Source organism: Talpa occidentalis, unplaced genomic scaffold (assembly GCF_014898055.3).
Source record: "Talpa occidentalis isolate TD23 unplaced genomic scaffold, MPIMG_talOcc4v2.1 talOcc4.10, whole genome shotgun sequence".
NCBI classification, from domain to species: domain Eukaryota; kingdom Metazoa; phylum Chordata; class Mammalia; order Eulipotyphla; family Talpidae; genus Talpa; species Talpa occidentalis.
In genome coordinates, this window is record NW_023600993.1 from 32690892 (window position 1) to 32707317 (window position 16426).

The window sequence follows — 16426 nt, forward strand, 5'->3', positions numbered from 1 at the left end:
TATAGGAGTCAATTCATATATAAAAACATGTGAATATATGTGTTTTTTCCTTCTTACTCACAAAAGCTACTTATTGAAGTGTATCTTCAAGGCTATGGAGCTTATATATTTTAGCCCAAGACAACAGTATAAAAATACATGCTTGTACAATTTCTCTGAATCATAGACTATGTTGTTAGAGTCCAAAACCCTGCAATAAATCCTTCTTTGCAAATGTAAAACATAGCTGCATTCACTCCTGCTGGGCCACAGTATTCCGGCCACTGCTAAGTCCTCCTGTGGAATCACAAGGCAGCATCACCCGGGTCTCCTCGTCAGGGTGGACCAGTCACCATGGCCATCGCATATGGCCACATGGAGAGGGGTCTGAGGGCATCACCTGCAGAGGCGAGCTTCAGGCGGGGCACTCAGGGCAGGTGGCCAGCTATGCAAGCCATGTAAGGTTTGCCTTGCCAAGTCCAGCCCCAACTTCCTCTGCTAGGGCCACCAGCCCACCATGGATATTCCAGCACTTCTTTCTACCCCCAAGGCCCAGAACACACCCACGTCTCTCCTGAGAGCCTACACTTGCAAAATATAATTGAAAACATACGGAAATAGCAATGTGTATAAATCTAAGGAAAATTATTCTCAGTAAAAGAAATAATGCATTAAAAACATTTTTCAAAATAATAAAATAAACCTTTGTCAGACTAGTCAAATATAAGTGTTCTTAAGCCCTTTGTCCCTTGACTTGTGAAAACAATGCAATCAACTTCAAGATTTGGTCTTTAGGTTATAATTTTCTAAAACAATACACCTTTTACATTATTTGGAAACAAATATATGCACATGCATCTTTAAATGTCAATATATAAACACATTTACCAGTTCTCCTGTCCACAGAGAGAGGTATTCATGTATTTGAAATTTAAAGATCATTTTCCTAATAATTACGATCCGGTTTCTAGTCTTTGTCCTTAAGAATAAGCCATTATTCCTACATGACATGACCCACAATGTGAAGTTTATAGATCCACTCGGTAGGGAGTTTCTTCTGAGGGATGGTATCAAAGCTGAAGGCTAAAAGATACTTTGGTGGTATAGCTGGGCACAGATTCTATAACAAAAGGAAAAAAACATACTCAAGCATTCACCATTTATTATAAAGGTAACTACTAAATGCTATGACATATTTTAAGTATAGAGATAAATGCTCTTATCACAATTAAGTCAACCATCACTAATGTGTAGTGAAGCTTTAAAAATAGCTAGATCTAGGGCCTTCCCTGGTGGCACAGCGGTTGAGTGCTGGGCTGCGAAGCTGCCCGCAGCCTCTGCAGTGCCGGTTCAATCCCCGGCCACGGGGCGAGGGTCCAACATGGCGCGCAGACCTCTCCTGCCGCCCGCTGCTTCCCTCAGCAGTGTATTTCATCACTCTGCCTGTTCTGCTCTCCCCTCTGGCTCTGGTGAATTCTCTCACCCTCCCATGCTTCTGACTGTACCCAGTGCTTTTATAAATAAATTAATTTTAAAAAATAAAAATAGCTAGATCTAAGAGAGAATAAGATATGGTTATAAACTCGAGGTTTTTACAATCTTTCCACCCAACTCACAGAGCTACGTCAGGATCTTAGAAACTGTATGAGCCTATAATAATGAAATTTGACAAGAGAGAAACAGAGGGCAAAGAATGTGGGACTGTAGATACCAGGTGTTTATAAGAGGAGTCTGGATTCTTTATAAGCGAAATCACACATGACTTAAAATCAGCCTTTTTCTCAGCCTCACTCTCCCCAATAGTTACAGCCCATTCTCTCCCTGAAGAGCCAAATTGTCAAAAGATGGTCTATACCGATGGTTCTCAAAATATGATTCTCAGACCCAACACCAAAGTCTAAGAGCCATGAGGGGCTTTTCTTCCTCATCATTCTTGAGTCACATGATGTTGAGGGTCAACATGGTATGACTAAATCTACTTTCATTCCCTATAGCCAAGCACTTTATATGAGATGACTTTTTTTAAGTTAGTTTGAAGGGATTTTGAAATGAAATCTTATTTTCCCATCAGCTAAGATACTCTTGTTAATATCATTTTGTTAGAAACTCACGTATAATTAGTAATGCAAGCCTCACATTTTAAGATGTGTGTCCCAGTATCCTTATCAGAGAGTTGATGATCTATCAAGCTTTCGAGTGTACTAGGAAAATTTGATATTTTAAGGAAATGCGTGTTTTTTTGGTAAATGGAAAAATAATTTGCAAAGTATCCTGTCCCTAATCAATTAGTTTTTAGTCAATTTGACTTATATCAATATCAATACCTATATTAAATGAGTGAATGGAATTCTGTATGTTTTAAATATGGGTAACCTACCTCTTTCTTTAAGATCTTCAATATAGGCTTTCATAAATTCTTTATCAAAATGTTGGCGATCTTGTTCACTTTCCACCATTTTGTCATCTTCTTGACACTGATTATTATCAATAGGATTATCCATGAGGCTTACAAATCTATTCAAGAAAGTATGGAAAATACCACATTTTTAACTGTAAGATTCCTCTCATAAGTAGTTGATTTTTGTGATACTAAATTCCAATTCCTTACTTATTCTTCAAAATCTCAGTGTACCATATAATATTAGCATTGTCAGTGGAATTCCACCATGGAATAATCCAACAGAATTATGGGATCGGGTGAAGGGAGAGTCTGTTTAAAGTTTAATGGGGATAGGAGAGACACATCACAGAGGCCAGTGGGCGGGAGGCTTGGAGGTGACAATGACACTTTCAGCCAGATCCTTAATATTGTACAATGTCCTGTATTTGATATTACTCTCAATTAGTGACATCAAACTCTAAAGGGATATGGGTAAATTAAAAAGGACTTAGACAAAATCCCCACAATAGCAGTATTTAAAAGACAGACTACTACAAAACAGAGAAGAGGGAGAGAGAGAGGGAGGGAGGGAGGGAGGAAGTGGTCTCAAGAAGAATAAGTGTTAAATATGTGGTCAATCCACTATCATTAATAGAGCATTTCTTATTCTTTTTATAGTTTCTTTTTGATGTAAAATTTGTGGCTTAATCTAGGTTATTTTTGGTATGCTATTTTATATATATATATATATATATATAAAGCTTTCTAAAAAAAAAAAAGAACTTTTTAAAAAAAAAGGGCCTCCCCTGGTGGCACAACAGTTGAGCGCTGGGCTGCCAAGCTGCCCGCAGCCTTTGCAGCACCCGTTCAATCCCCAGCCGCCAGCGAGGGTCCCACATGGTGCGCAGACCTCTCCTGCCGTGCCATGTGGGTATCTCCCATGGCCAGGGATCAAACCCGCGCTGCAAGGGCTGCGGACAGCTTCACAGTGCTACGCTCAACTGCCTGCGCCACCAGGGAGGCCCCAATGATCTCCGCCTTTAAAACACAGGTAAACACCCTTTAAATACCAGAAAAGGCAAGTTCTATCACATTACTAGCAATTATCATTACTAGTCCTAGCTTTTTGTCTTTCAAATATACCTTCAACTTGGTTTTTCAATTTCCAAAAAAAAAAATCACATTGGAGTTAGGATTGGCATATTACAGCTAAGTATAATTTGGGGCACAAATTACATTTTTACATCCAAAAAAAGACCTCTTTTCATCCCAAGAAGGACTTCTTTGATATCCTTTCAGAATACTTCTGAGTTCTCTTCATATAGGAGAACCATATTTTCTAGGGTTTTCCCCAGATATTTTATATTTTGGGTTACTCCTAATAATGTCAACATTACTTACATTATTTTTCTGGTTTTTTCATTATTTTATTTTTTTATTTATATCTTTTATGTCATTGTGTAGTCCCCATAAAATCCCCACCACCAGTTCATCCATGAACCATCACCATAGTCCCCTGTGCTCTTCTCTCCCCTGTTGTGATCCCTTCTCCTCACCTCCCTCACAGAATATCTCTGATTTCTGGTTGCCTGCTAATTTTTTTCCATTATTTTTCTAAGAAATCAGTAAGCTATTGAGTTTTAATACCAACTTGTATCTAGTCTTTCTCCTGAACTTTCATAATTCTGAGAGCTTCCATCTGCTCCTGGGTTTCCAAGCCCTACTGTGCTATCATTTGATCATTTGAAATGACTGGTTACCTGCACATAGGTCAGCTGTGCCCTGACCAGGTTCCCCTCCCATGCTTGGGTAAGACACTGCTCCAGCTGCTCCTGGCTGCTGGGCTGTGGAGGAGGCTCTAGGGGTGGGTCCTTGCTGGTTGAACCTCTTCTTACCCAGACAACATTCCTAAGAAGACCCACCCCAGTGGGAAGAATTGGGTGACAAAGAGGAGAGAAGGTATCATTCGCCCCTGCTAATCTCCTGGTTATATAGGAATGAATTTAGTATCTCTCACTTTACAATACTTAACCTCTTTGTTTCCTTTGCTACGCATCTTATTGCAGAACTGGAGGGTGTATGTGGCTAGTGAGCCTTTACCACTGAGAGAACAGGGGAATGCTCCCCCTAGTGGAAGCCTGAAGGAACAACTGGCATTCAACCAAGACGCGGCACCAGGAGTAGGTGGCTCTCACTAAAGCTGTAAGGTTCCTGGGGAGGCTTCAAGTTTCTGAGAATGGGCCAAAATGGTCCTAGGGTAGAGGTGATCGAATAACCCCAAAGCCCTGAATTCTGGCAGGTAAAGCTAACTGAGAGCCAAGAAGATGTGCCTGGAGTCAGTCAGAGGAAGACAGAGCTAAGGCTTTTCAAGTCCACTTCTAAGTCAAGAAAGATCTTCCAATTCCCACCTCAGAGTAGAATCTGTATCACATTTGCATGCATGGAGTTTCTTAGTTTGGGGTGGTTTACATGTCCTTTCAGGAAACCCAAAGAAGAGAGAGGCAATCGGGGGATTCAGCAACCATGAACCCTGCTAGCCAGCAGCCCTTTGAGTGCTGAGGACAGACCAGGAGCCTGAGTATGCCCGCTGTGCCTCCAGCCAGCAGGGAGCATTTTTTCCAATTCCTGCAAAAAAAGGCATCAGAACTTCTGTTGACCATCTCACACTTTGTGAGAGCCAGGTCCTGAGCCAGATGCCAGGGTTCCAGATGCACCTCCCTTCTTACCTAGGTTTGATGTGTCTCTACTACACTCTGGTCTACTCACTTTAAAGGTGTGGATGAGTCACAGAGAGTGGTCGGGAGCTCCACCAAGTGGTCCCCACTGACCACCAGCAAAGTGAGCTTCTTTAGGTTAAGCAAAGCATGAGGGAGATAGGTCAGCTTGTTCTTATACAAGAGAAAGGTCTGCAACTCTTCCAGCCTAAGAAGAATTAGAGGAATTAAACACAAGGGCTGGTTTCATGACTAAGAAAACCACAGTGAATTAAAATAAACTCTAGTATAAAATCCTTACTTAGTTCATTTTATAGACATGACCCTTATGAGAATAAATTGACTTTTTATGTTTTCAATAAAGTCATGCCACATGGCACAATTTGATTTTTAAAGCTTTTGCTGGCTTAACTGTCCATTGAAGACACAGACACAGCAGTAGGATGAGCATGATCTATATATAAGTATGATATATAGGAGACCAGGTGGGGCCTAAAAAAATCAGTATGTCCCTCCCCCTAAGAGCTTCCCCGCTTTCCCAGGTGTTAATGAGTCATGGGGAAGAAATTGTGCTAGAGTTGGAATGAGGATAAACAAATTTGCGCAACATATTTCTTCTGTGTATCTCAACAGTAGATATTCTTCTCCCATCATATTTTCTAGTTTGCAAGTAGGAAGAACTCTTCAGAGTGATAAGCAAATGAGAAGGATAACCTTTGTATATGTTTTACTGTTTTTCATTTTATTGTAATTCAATGACCTCCCTCCAGTTGATCCCACAAACATTTCACAAAGTTCTCCTTATGTTTCAAACTAAAACAATTCCCATTTGATTTCATCAAGTTGGAAAGCACTGATACACGTTGTCCGTACTGAGTAGAGAAAGGTCACACAAGATGGCATCAGAACTAAGCCGTTTGACTTCAGTGCCCTGCCAGCTTACTTATGCTACTTGATAAAGAAGACTCTGTGTGTGCCAGGAGGCCAGAGATTTTATTTCGTTCACCACTTTAAGCCCAATCCACTTTCTGGGCCTGCCATACAGGCCTCATAATATTGGTGGTAGAATGAATAAATTAATTAATCTTGCATGATTCAGTATAATAATTATGATTTAAACATGAAATAGCTACAAGGATATAATATGAAAACCCTCTAAGCATATCCATTTTGTTTGGAAGTATGTATGATAAATCAATAAATGAAACTAATAAAAATTACCCTCACTAATATTCTAAATATGAAATGGTATGTTCCTATTCCATTCGTAATAAATTTACTTTTCCAATTCTGTGGAGTAAAGGCAAATTAAAGGTGTGGTTCTATTGAGGACTGAAATGAATTAAGTTCACCAGAACAGGAAATGCATACACAGACATGTGCGTGCGTGTGTGTGTGTGTGTGTGTGTGTGTGTGTGTGTGTAATGCAGACTAGAAATTGTCTTATTCAATATAAAACCAAACTAATTTCCTGGAAACAAAAAGCTCTGGAAAATTGGTGGATTTCAAAGAACATTCATGTGCTGTGCATGTTTAAAATGTTAACAGTATGTAAGGATTTGTAACTAATTCATACACCTCACCTTCAGAATTCAAGTAGCTACCTGTCTATGTCTTGTGGCAGGTCAGTCAGGTTATTGTTGCTGATATCCAACCACTGCAAACTAGACATCCGCAGGACACAGATCGGGACGCTGGAAAACTGGTTTGCTGAGATATCTACGAATGTAACTTGCTTCAAATTACTTAACTAGAAAGAAATAACAAAATATTCTAATACTTTCATAAGAGTGGGAATTAAGTACAACTAATAACTTTTAAATTGGCATTTCTTCCCAAAGGCATTTGTATGAATAGATGCAAAACAAATCATTCCAGTGTATATTTGGGAGCACCCACTATGTGCCACTCACTATGCAATGTGCTGGGGGTGCTGAGATAAACAGCACAGAAGTTTGTAATTTCATAAATAAGTGATATAATTTTATGTAGTAAGAAATAATGTGAAGAAGTTTTCAACTTGGCATGTGCAATGGATACCAAGAAATAAATCTGCCCAACATCAAGGTAAGGGGAGGGTCAGTGGTCAGGAAAAAATTCACAGAGAATGGAGTATTTGAGTTCCCTGAGGTCCCTGGACAGGTGGAAAGTTAGGGAAGGAAACCCCAGTGGAACAGCATGTGCAAAGTCACAGAAGACAGCATGTACTGCCAGAAAGAGCAGGATGTCCTGGGAAGACTGACTTAGCAAATTTTGGCAAATCTTAAGGAGACTTGCTTTTGGTAAAGTGCCATAGCAAATGATCAGAAACACCTACTGTTTATGTCTTACATCCATATTTTTGTTTTCAGCACAGTAACTGAAACATGTAGGGAATTTCAAATGCAAACCTAGAAATATGACTGGAATGGAAATGTCTCATGCTAGAATTTGGTTATGCAAATTTGGTAGAAACATGAACTATAAAAGGAGCCGCCTTTTACTGACTTATTTCGAGAGTCCACAAGTAAAATTTGGGCTCCTTCACAAAACATATTTTCAAAACTCGTACGCCACGTGGAGCCACTCACTGTACAACATGGAACCAGCAGGAGGCATTAACAAGAGGGAGAGAAGAAAGCCTCAGGGAACTTAGGCCTCTATTTGTCTTAATATAACATGCAGTTCCATATGGCCAAGTTTCCCTGAGTAAGACACGGTCAGATTCATTTGACTGAAAAGGCACAATCTAATTTGCTCGTTTTAAATTTAGAAAAATGAATGTGAAGACAGTACAATGACGGTAAAGGAAGCCAACAAAGATATTTTGGGTACCCATAATGGAGACTAATGTTTCTGACTGTATTGTCAGGGCGATCAGGTCAGAATAAAAAACAAGACTGAATTACCCTCAGTCTCACGTCCTTCTTTCTTATAATAAATGCAGAAAATGTGCTTATAGGCTATAAAATAATTATTGAGACTCCTTAATAAAATAACTTAAAACTTTTAAAATTTAGAGTACCAAAAATCACAGTGGCATACGAGCAAGGAGAAAAAGAGCTCGGCTAGAAAAGCTATTTCCCACCAGCCACTTTCATCAAGGGTAAAGTAAACACGCATAAATGCTTTTGAAAAGTATGTTTGTCTGAAATTCCAACGTTGCCCAGCTAAAAATCTGACATTCAGAGTAAGTGGAATGTGCATTTACACAGAAGTTTCAGGATCTTTACCTTTGTCTCTGAGTTCGTGGTGGTGCCTTCCCTTGACCATCTATAGGGCATTCATTCTACTTGCTGTGCTTTTAAATTTTAGACCAAGGTTATATCAATTATTTATGTAAGAAACATTCTCATGAAGACAGGCACAAAAACTTGAATATACTCAACACTACTGAACTGCTCTCTTGAAAATGGTCAAGATGGTATGTCTAATGTTACATAATTTTAACCACACTTCTTTTTTTTAAATGTCAGCACCTAGGTATGGTATTCAGGCCCAACAGGGCTCTCCTGGGTCTGTGGAAACTAGAATGGAGGTGAATGTGTGTCTAAACTAGAATGTGTGTCTCTTCTAGAGAAATACAAGTTGGGCACATGAGATTCAGGTACCCTCACAGACGATACTACCCTTAATATGACCATGTAGTCTGTCCTCAGCTACATAGCTGTTATTTACCTTGAATAAGCTACAAACTGAACTGGTAGCTGACATTTAAGACAATAGAGAATCATTCAGGACTAAATTTGTGAAGTTATATATGGGCAGAGTCAGGGAACTATTATAACAAACAGCCTAAGAGGGAGATGAAACATAACGCACATTTATATGATCCCATACAACCTTAAAGGTTCACATCCAGAGCACAGATGTCAAGGTAGGTCAGGAGAATCATCAATAAACTGTTGTTTTCCAGGAGAAAATAAACAGATTCCCGGTTGCCTAGTGCAAACAGGCAAGTCAGAATTTGGGGGGAAGGAGAGATGGAAACATGTTAAAACTGAATTGTGGTGAATTGTACATTTACAAGGAGTGAGTTGTATGTGTAAGTTATACCCCAATAAAGGGGGGAAGGTAGAGGTCAAGGTGGAGACCGACCTAGGCTATTGTTCCAGGCTAGATGGAGGTTGACACAGGCTTGGACTAGGGCTGTTGGAAGGTCACCGGCAGCAGTTAGATACAGAACCTACTCTGAAGGGCTTACAAAGTGGATATGGGGCAAGGGAGCAAGAGAGGCCAAAATCACATGGCTTGTTTCCAGAGTGAACAACTGAGAGAAGTCTGAGCCATTTTCTAAACTGGAGAAGACTAGGGAGTGAGCCGACTTGTAAGAGAGCTCAGACCCTGACTGTGCACACTCACCTGGACCATTGGGGGAGTTTCCTGGGGTGAGATGGGAACTAACAGAAGCAGCCACTTCCTCCCACCCAAAAGTTTTCAGGATAGGAAACTAACACCCCTTCTGGGACTAAATTCAGGGCCAGAGCCTCCTCAGAACCTCTCCAGAGCTTCTGCTTGCCGTATCAGTGCCAGGATCATGAGTGGCTTCCAGCTTGTTGAGTTATATTTGGCAATAAATAAAACTCACTTTTATATGTTCACTTCTATATGTTCCATCTTATCAGAAAATGGTTTAAAATTATTTCCCCAATGAATGCAGGCCAAAAGAAACTAATACATACGTTTTACTTAATGGATTTCTTAAACTCTATCTGTGGGACTACTTCAGTTACCTACAAATTTTATTATGAATATATAACCATTTTTTAATCTTACCCCTTTTATTTCCAACTGTCTCTATTTCACCACTGTGAATAAATAAACCAGAATCTGAGTTATAAACAATGGGCATCATATATTAAATAGACATTAAATAAAACTATCTTGTGTGAATATAGGGATTTTTCCTCATTTTCCTTTGATAGGATTTCCAAACTTAAAGTTAGGTGCTGGGCTAGCATGAGCAAAATGTCAGGAAAATGTGATGTAATAAATATGGATTTCACCTGTAAAACTTCTTCTCCAGATTATAGACCATTCCATGTCAAAAATCAAATAAAAGTAAATTATAGAGCAAAAATGTTTACTTTCTTACTTCAAAAGGGAGTTCAGTTAATTCTAGATTTCCAGAACAATCCAGTTTCTCTAGATTTTCACAATCTCCCAGTTCTGGAGGAATGCTCTGCAGGTGGTTGAAACTCACATTGAGCTCTCTCAGATTCTTCAAACGACCTATCATCAGAAAAAAATGAACATCCATGGAAAATGTCCTGTAAGGTCTTTTACGAACAAAAATGAAACAAAGATGTGTAGCTGATGATGGGAAAGGCATTATACACAATTTTATATTTTTTAAAGCCCTCTTTATTAAAAGCCTGATGATTTTTTTATCCTGAGTATGTTGGCCCTGCACTGAAGCATTTTTTGCTTATTTTTAACTGTTCAATCTTTTGTGGAACGACAAGTGAGGTGAGTGTGAGGGGGTTGTCCATGTTACATGGTCAAGTTCCAGCACCCACAGAACACTAACAAGGTAGGTCAGGCAAATAATCAATAAACTGCTGTTTTCCGGAGGTGGAGTGGGAGGAGGGGAAACAGATGCCTGGTTACCTAGTGTGAACAGACAAGTCAGAATTTAGGAGGAGGGATCAGCTTGAAGTCTTGACACAACCAGCAAGAAGTACAAAGTGCCAGGGACCAATAGGCCACCCGCCAGCCTATACCATCTTGGCGTCAGGCAAATCTTCACATGAGTATGACAAGCCGTGATTCTGGGACACATTTGAGAACGGAGCTCTGTGCCGCTCCCCAACCCTCACCCACACATCCCAAGAGAAAGTGAAACAGCAGTGATCACTGTGGTCTTCATTTTAAGATAATGGAACTGAACAACAAAATGATTGAGAATTATACAATTTTGATCATGACGACATAAGCTAAACTAAATGTGTCAATGGACCAATATATAGAAACGATATGTTGGAGGCCTCCCTGGTAGTGCAAGGGGTTAAGAAGCAGCACTACAAAGCTATCTGCAGCCACTGCAGCACAAGTTCCATCCCCAGCCAGGGAGCTACCCACATGGCGCAGCAGACCTCTCCTGTCTCACCCGCTGCTCCCCTCAGCAGTGTATTTCAGTCAGTCTGCCTGTTCTGTTCCCCACTCTGTCTCTGGTGAATCCTCTCACCGCCCCGCCCCATACCTCTGGCCTGTATCCCAGTTCTTGGATGCATAAATAAAATAAATCTTTAAAAAAAAGAAGAAATGATATGTTGTATTTTATGTTTACAATAAACATATTATCGCATGTTTCTATTTCTAAAGATGTTTCTGAAAGGAAATAAAAAGCCGTGAGGTACAACATTCTAAGGAGACTTATGTGCTGAGTCACACAGGTGACATCATGACCCAAAGTGGACAAGCAGCACCGGGAACACATGAATTGGGCTGTCCGGCAGTTCCCTGGGGCAGGAGAAGAAACAGTTTTCACAGGGCTGCTGCTGCCCCCCGCCCCCTGACTATGGTCCATTCACCAGACTCTGGGCCTAAGGATTCCTGCTAAGTAACATACCAATTTCAGCTGGAAGATGGGAGATTTTGTTTTTTTGCAGATCCAGAATTCTCATCGCCTGAAACAGCTCGATGTATGTAGGAATGATTTGAATCAGGGTATTGTTGATATGCCACTCTTTGAGGTGTGTTTGCTCTCTCAGGGAATCTGGGAGCTCCTGAAACAGAACGGATCACATCAATCAGAACCATCCCCCTAGGAATCCCAGCTGAGCGGCATGCCAGGTTAACCCTGCTTTTATATAAAAAGCTCCCACCAGCTCCAGGCAACCATAAATATTCACTCCCAGGGGAAGAGGGAACACGCCACCGCCATGAAATGGGGACTCTACAACAACACCCTTCCACCTGACACACACCCAAAGCTTCCAACCAGCCTGTTGGTTAGTCTAGACACCCAGTACCTCCAGACCTCCAAGAAAGCCCCAATCTGCCAACAAAGACAAGCACCCTGAAAGAAAAAGGAGTCTCTGCCACAAAAAACTCCCCCTCCCCCGCAAAAAAAGCTATTGACCCCAAGAGAGATAAGAAAAGCCATTACCCTGTGACTTGAAAACAAGACACATTTTTCAAAGGTCTGATTAAGAAATACATGTGAAAGTCAGCGTATGCAGCCCCATCACAGGATTCTCTCACTCACAAAGCAAACAGCAAGTTCGTGGAAATTAGACACTTGTGAGTAAAAATGAAAAACTATTGAAGAGTTAGAAAATAAAATGGAGGAAATCTCCCTGACAGAGCAGAATCCAGGGCCTGGGGGCTTCACAATCACCACAGGAATGATTCCCCCTCCCAATCCTGCCCTAAAGGGTCCCCTGAGGATCTGACCCGACCTGACTCCAAGGTTCCAGAAGCCACATTCACCTCTGTCAGTGATCAGAACCCCCTCCCTGCCACCAGGCACATTAAGATGAAAACTCCCATCGAGCTTTTCAGCCCCTATTTAGAGGTAAGGCTGAAATTCAGGGCTCCTGGGGAGGAAACAGCCACTGAAGTCAATACAATTTATACTGATTTAACGATCCATACAACAGACATTAATACTAAGGCTCTGGTGCTCCCTCCCTGGGGTATTCCAAGTAGGGTACCTGTCTCAGGGAGCACAGTGAGGGACAGGAAGACTGGGAGCAATGAGGACACCATCCACCTAGCTCACCACAGCCTCCCTACTCCCCTTATCACACTAGGCATCATTAAATGCTCCTTACAATGATTTTCAAAAGGGCCTGAGAAGGCTTCCCCTGGTGGTGCAGCAGATGAATGATGGGCAGCTTCCTCTGCAGCACTGGTTCCATCCCCAGCCACCGGTGAGGGTCCCTCATGGCGCGCAGACCCCCCCTGCCGCGCCCACATCTCCGCTCAGCAGTGTATTTCGTCAGTCTGCCTGTTCTGTTCCCCGCCCTGGCTCTGTGAATTCTCTCACCCGCCAATGCTTCTAACTGTACCCAGTGCTTGTATAAATTAAAAAAAAAAGGGCCTGAGAAGCGAAAAGACTCCATGCAGGTTCTCCAGAATAAGCAGTGTCCTCATACCCACTGACTCAGTGATGTAGGAGACAGGCCCAAGGAGGTGTTCTAATGATCATCTCTCCCCTTTAGTGGGTGTGCAGCTAACAGTCAGCCTTATAGACTGTTCCCTCATTTAACCCTCACAACAGCCCTCAGAACAGGTGAGAACCAGAGTTAGCACCATTTTTCACTGAGGAGATAAAATGTATAAAAGTGGACTGAACTGTTCCAGATTGCAATGCTAAAAAAGAACAGTACCAGTACTAGGGACCTCCTCAAATATTCAGTCTCTCATCCCAACACTCTCAATCACAAAATGGGGGTGGGGAGAGAGGAAAATGAGGGGGGCAGGTCCCACAAGTCCTGTCCCACTGCAATGGGCCAGCACCTGAGTGCCTCTGCCCAGGCACACCTGGGCTGCCAGGAAACTTCAGGCAGTAGACAAACCCTGGAGCTTTCTTTCCTAACAAGGCAGCAAGTTGGGGACAATGTGGTCATCTGAGGGAAGAGAGAAGGGTCCTCAGGATATGAGAAGGCATCCTGCCCAAAGGGGCTGCCCAAATTCCTATGCCTGCTGCTCTCCCACCTGAGACAATGCAGCAGTGACACCCTTGCTCAGGAATGTTAGATTAGTGAAAGGCTCTATTCCTATTTTATTTTTTAAGGCAGAGAGTTATTTTAAATGTACAAGCGAAAGAACAAAATAAAGCATTTTAAAGACAGTGCACGCGGGGGGAGGGCCGCAGCTTGGCAGAGATGCCAGTGGAGCCACTGCGCTCTCCACAGTGGAGTCTTGCACGGAGGAAGACACCCACAACATCTTCACTCACAAAACAGACAAGTGCAGCTCATCAGTCCTCCCCATGCAAGGAAAGTTCTGGAAAGGCGAGGACTCTTCTTCTCGGACGACAGCCACGGCCAGGAGCACCCCTCAGCAGCCCACGTCCACCCGTCCATCGCAGAGCTGCACTCAGCGTCCAAGAGATGCACCTGCAGAAACTCAGGGACTCACCTTCCACTGCTCGCCCGAAAGTTCAAACACAAACTTGCTGCGCCTTTTGTCTCTCTCCTTGGAAAGTGTGCTCTGCCTCATGAGAGAATTCTTTTCAATCTTTTCCAGGAGTCTCACGTTGGTGTCGGTGATGCCATTCTTGCTGTAGGCAGCTTGGGGGATGCCTTTCCTCCTGCACTCGGCCACAAAATTCCACTCCTCCTTTATCCTAAAAGGAGCGGCAGAGGCCACAGTTACTTCCCTGAGGAATTGCCGGCACCTGCCTGGAGAAACCCATCAGGCCACCTGGGCGCAGGCTCAGTTCTTCCCGCTACAGGCGATTTCCTCCTGTGCAGACTTCAGGAGAGGAGAGTGGGGGTACTTCCCTCCTTTCTTGTTCTGTCTGCCCTGGGGTATGTGGGAGAAATCGTAAACCCTCAGAGTTGCGAACTATTAACAGCTCTGACTTAAAAGCAGAGGAGGTAAGTGGGATAGAATTCCTGGCTAAAATTTCTACCAAAATGATCTGTGCCTTTGATTAGTTACAACTGCCTTTGATATTTCATGGTGGTTCCCCAGTTTTCTAAAATGCAGGGGCACCGGAATCTGCCAGTCTTTCAAGGGAATAGGCATGAGTAGAAATAAATATATAGGCAGCCCTGGTTTCTAAAATATGACTTTAGAATGTCAGCCATCAGCCACCTTGGGAAATTTCACTCCCATGCACAAACCTATTACTTATACACTCCAGGTTCACTCACTAGATCTGACTCAGGACCTTCCCCAACACTCCTCAGTATCTTCTTTCCACCAATTTCCTGACCTGTCATTGTACAGCTTCCTGCAGTTATGACTCGTCCCCCCAATTTGGTCATAAGCTCGCTGGTGATAATGGACATCATCTTGCTGCCCTCTGGATGCCCACAAAGCTGGATGCAGAACAATCGATACATTGGCTCTTATAACTATGGCTGCTTCCTTCATGGGGATCAAGTGTTCATCTGGGCAGCAACGTGACAGCTCTGAAGCCCAAGAAGGCAGTGTCACTCACCGTGATAAGCCCTAGAAGAAAAACAGCCCCTCCACACCCTGATTGCTGCCGGCCTGTCCCTGTTTGCTGAAGAAGCTAAAAGGTGAGCAGAGAAAACACATACTTCTCCAACGCACTTTGCTCCAGCCGTTCTGCCTCCTTCTTCTGCCAAGCTTTGTGCTTCTTGACACGAGTTTCCCACAAGCTTCTGATGACAGAAATGTCAAACACGACCACTTTATGTCCCATTTTGGGAGCATGAAATTACCTATTTTTAAAAAAAAAGTGTGTATGTCAGCTTCATAGATGCAGGCACACAATAGTTTTCAAATGACCTTTAAAATGAACCATGAATCAACCAGTGGTCTGCAGCCAAGATGGAAATCCCTGTTTATATGTAGGATGGCGGTTTGCCAGTGTTCTCCAGGCCTGAGTGCACTGTGGGTACATTCAGTACCCCAGGGTCATCCTATACTGGCATCCTTGCACCCCCTCCCAACCCCCAGATGTGCTGTGGGTTCCCAAAGCCCCCTGAGCATTCTCAAGCCTCGGGTTGTACATTCTATTGCACTAACATCTAATCTTCCTAGTATGTTGTTACACATCAAGGGTAAATTTAATGTGTTAATCCCAACACACACACACACACACACACACCCAGTTATCCAAGGTTACATTTCAGCCATCACATCATTTAAGTAACAAAGCCAAACACTGCACCAACCCCCTGAACACTTTTGCTCCTGCAGCAGGTCACGTGGCCTGGGCGAATGACCTGTGAGCTTTCCCGTGAGCACTCAGCCCTGCTGCAGTTTTCTGAATACATGAAAAGTCAGACTCAGGAAAATCCTGGCCATCACATCTCAGTGAGACCTTCTTCCTCCTCCCCCCAATGTCTGGCACTCAGAACACCAGAGATCATGTGGAGGGAGGGAGGAGGCAGGGAGTGAATAGATGAAGTGAAAACTAAATAAAAGGTTGCATCCAGACTGCTTCTCTCAGGCCACTCAATGAGCTCTCTCTCCTCTTTTTAGTTCCCTCATCATTATTATTCAAGTGATTACTTAAGTCACTGTAAAAATAATCAAAACACAAAGTGATTTCAATATTCATTCCATTCATTATTCCCCTTATCTAAAGAAAATAACTTTCTAGACATTGTTTTAAACATCCCCTACCTACAGCATAGACATCTGGATAAATCCATTTCCAGAGTTGCACAGTCAGTGGGCAAATAGCTACAGCTGGCCATGTGGACAGGTGCTAGGAGTAGAG

The 16426-nt window shown here is 42.5% G+C and overlaps 1 protein-coding gene across 1 annotated transcript; it reads right to left on the reverse strand.

Annotated features, from left to right (window-relative positions):
- Positions 1–232: 232 nt before the first annotated feature.
- Positions 233–15400, reverse strand: LRRC2 (leucine rich repeat containing 2). The gene is made up of 8 exons (XM_054699077.1): positions 15276–15400; positions 14143–14350; positions 11624–11780; positions 10148–10284; positions 6678–6823; positions 5126–5281; positions 2357–2493; positions 233–276 (listed from the first exon to the last, which is right to left on the reverse strand). The coding sequence occupies exons 1-8, from the start codon at positions 15398–15400 to the stop codon at positions 233–235; spliced, it is 1110 nt and encodes a 369-aa protein (XP_054555052.1).
- Positions 15401–16426: the final 1026 nt, after the last annotated feature.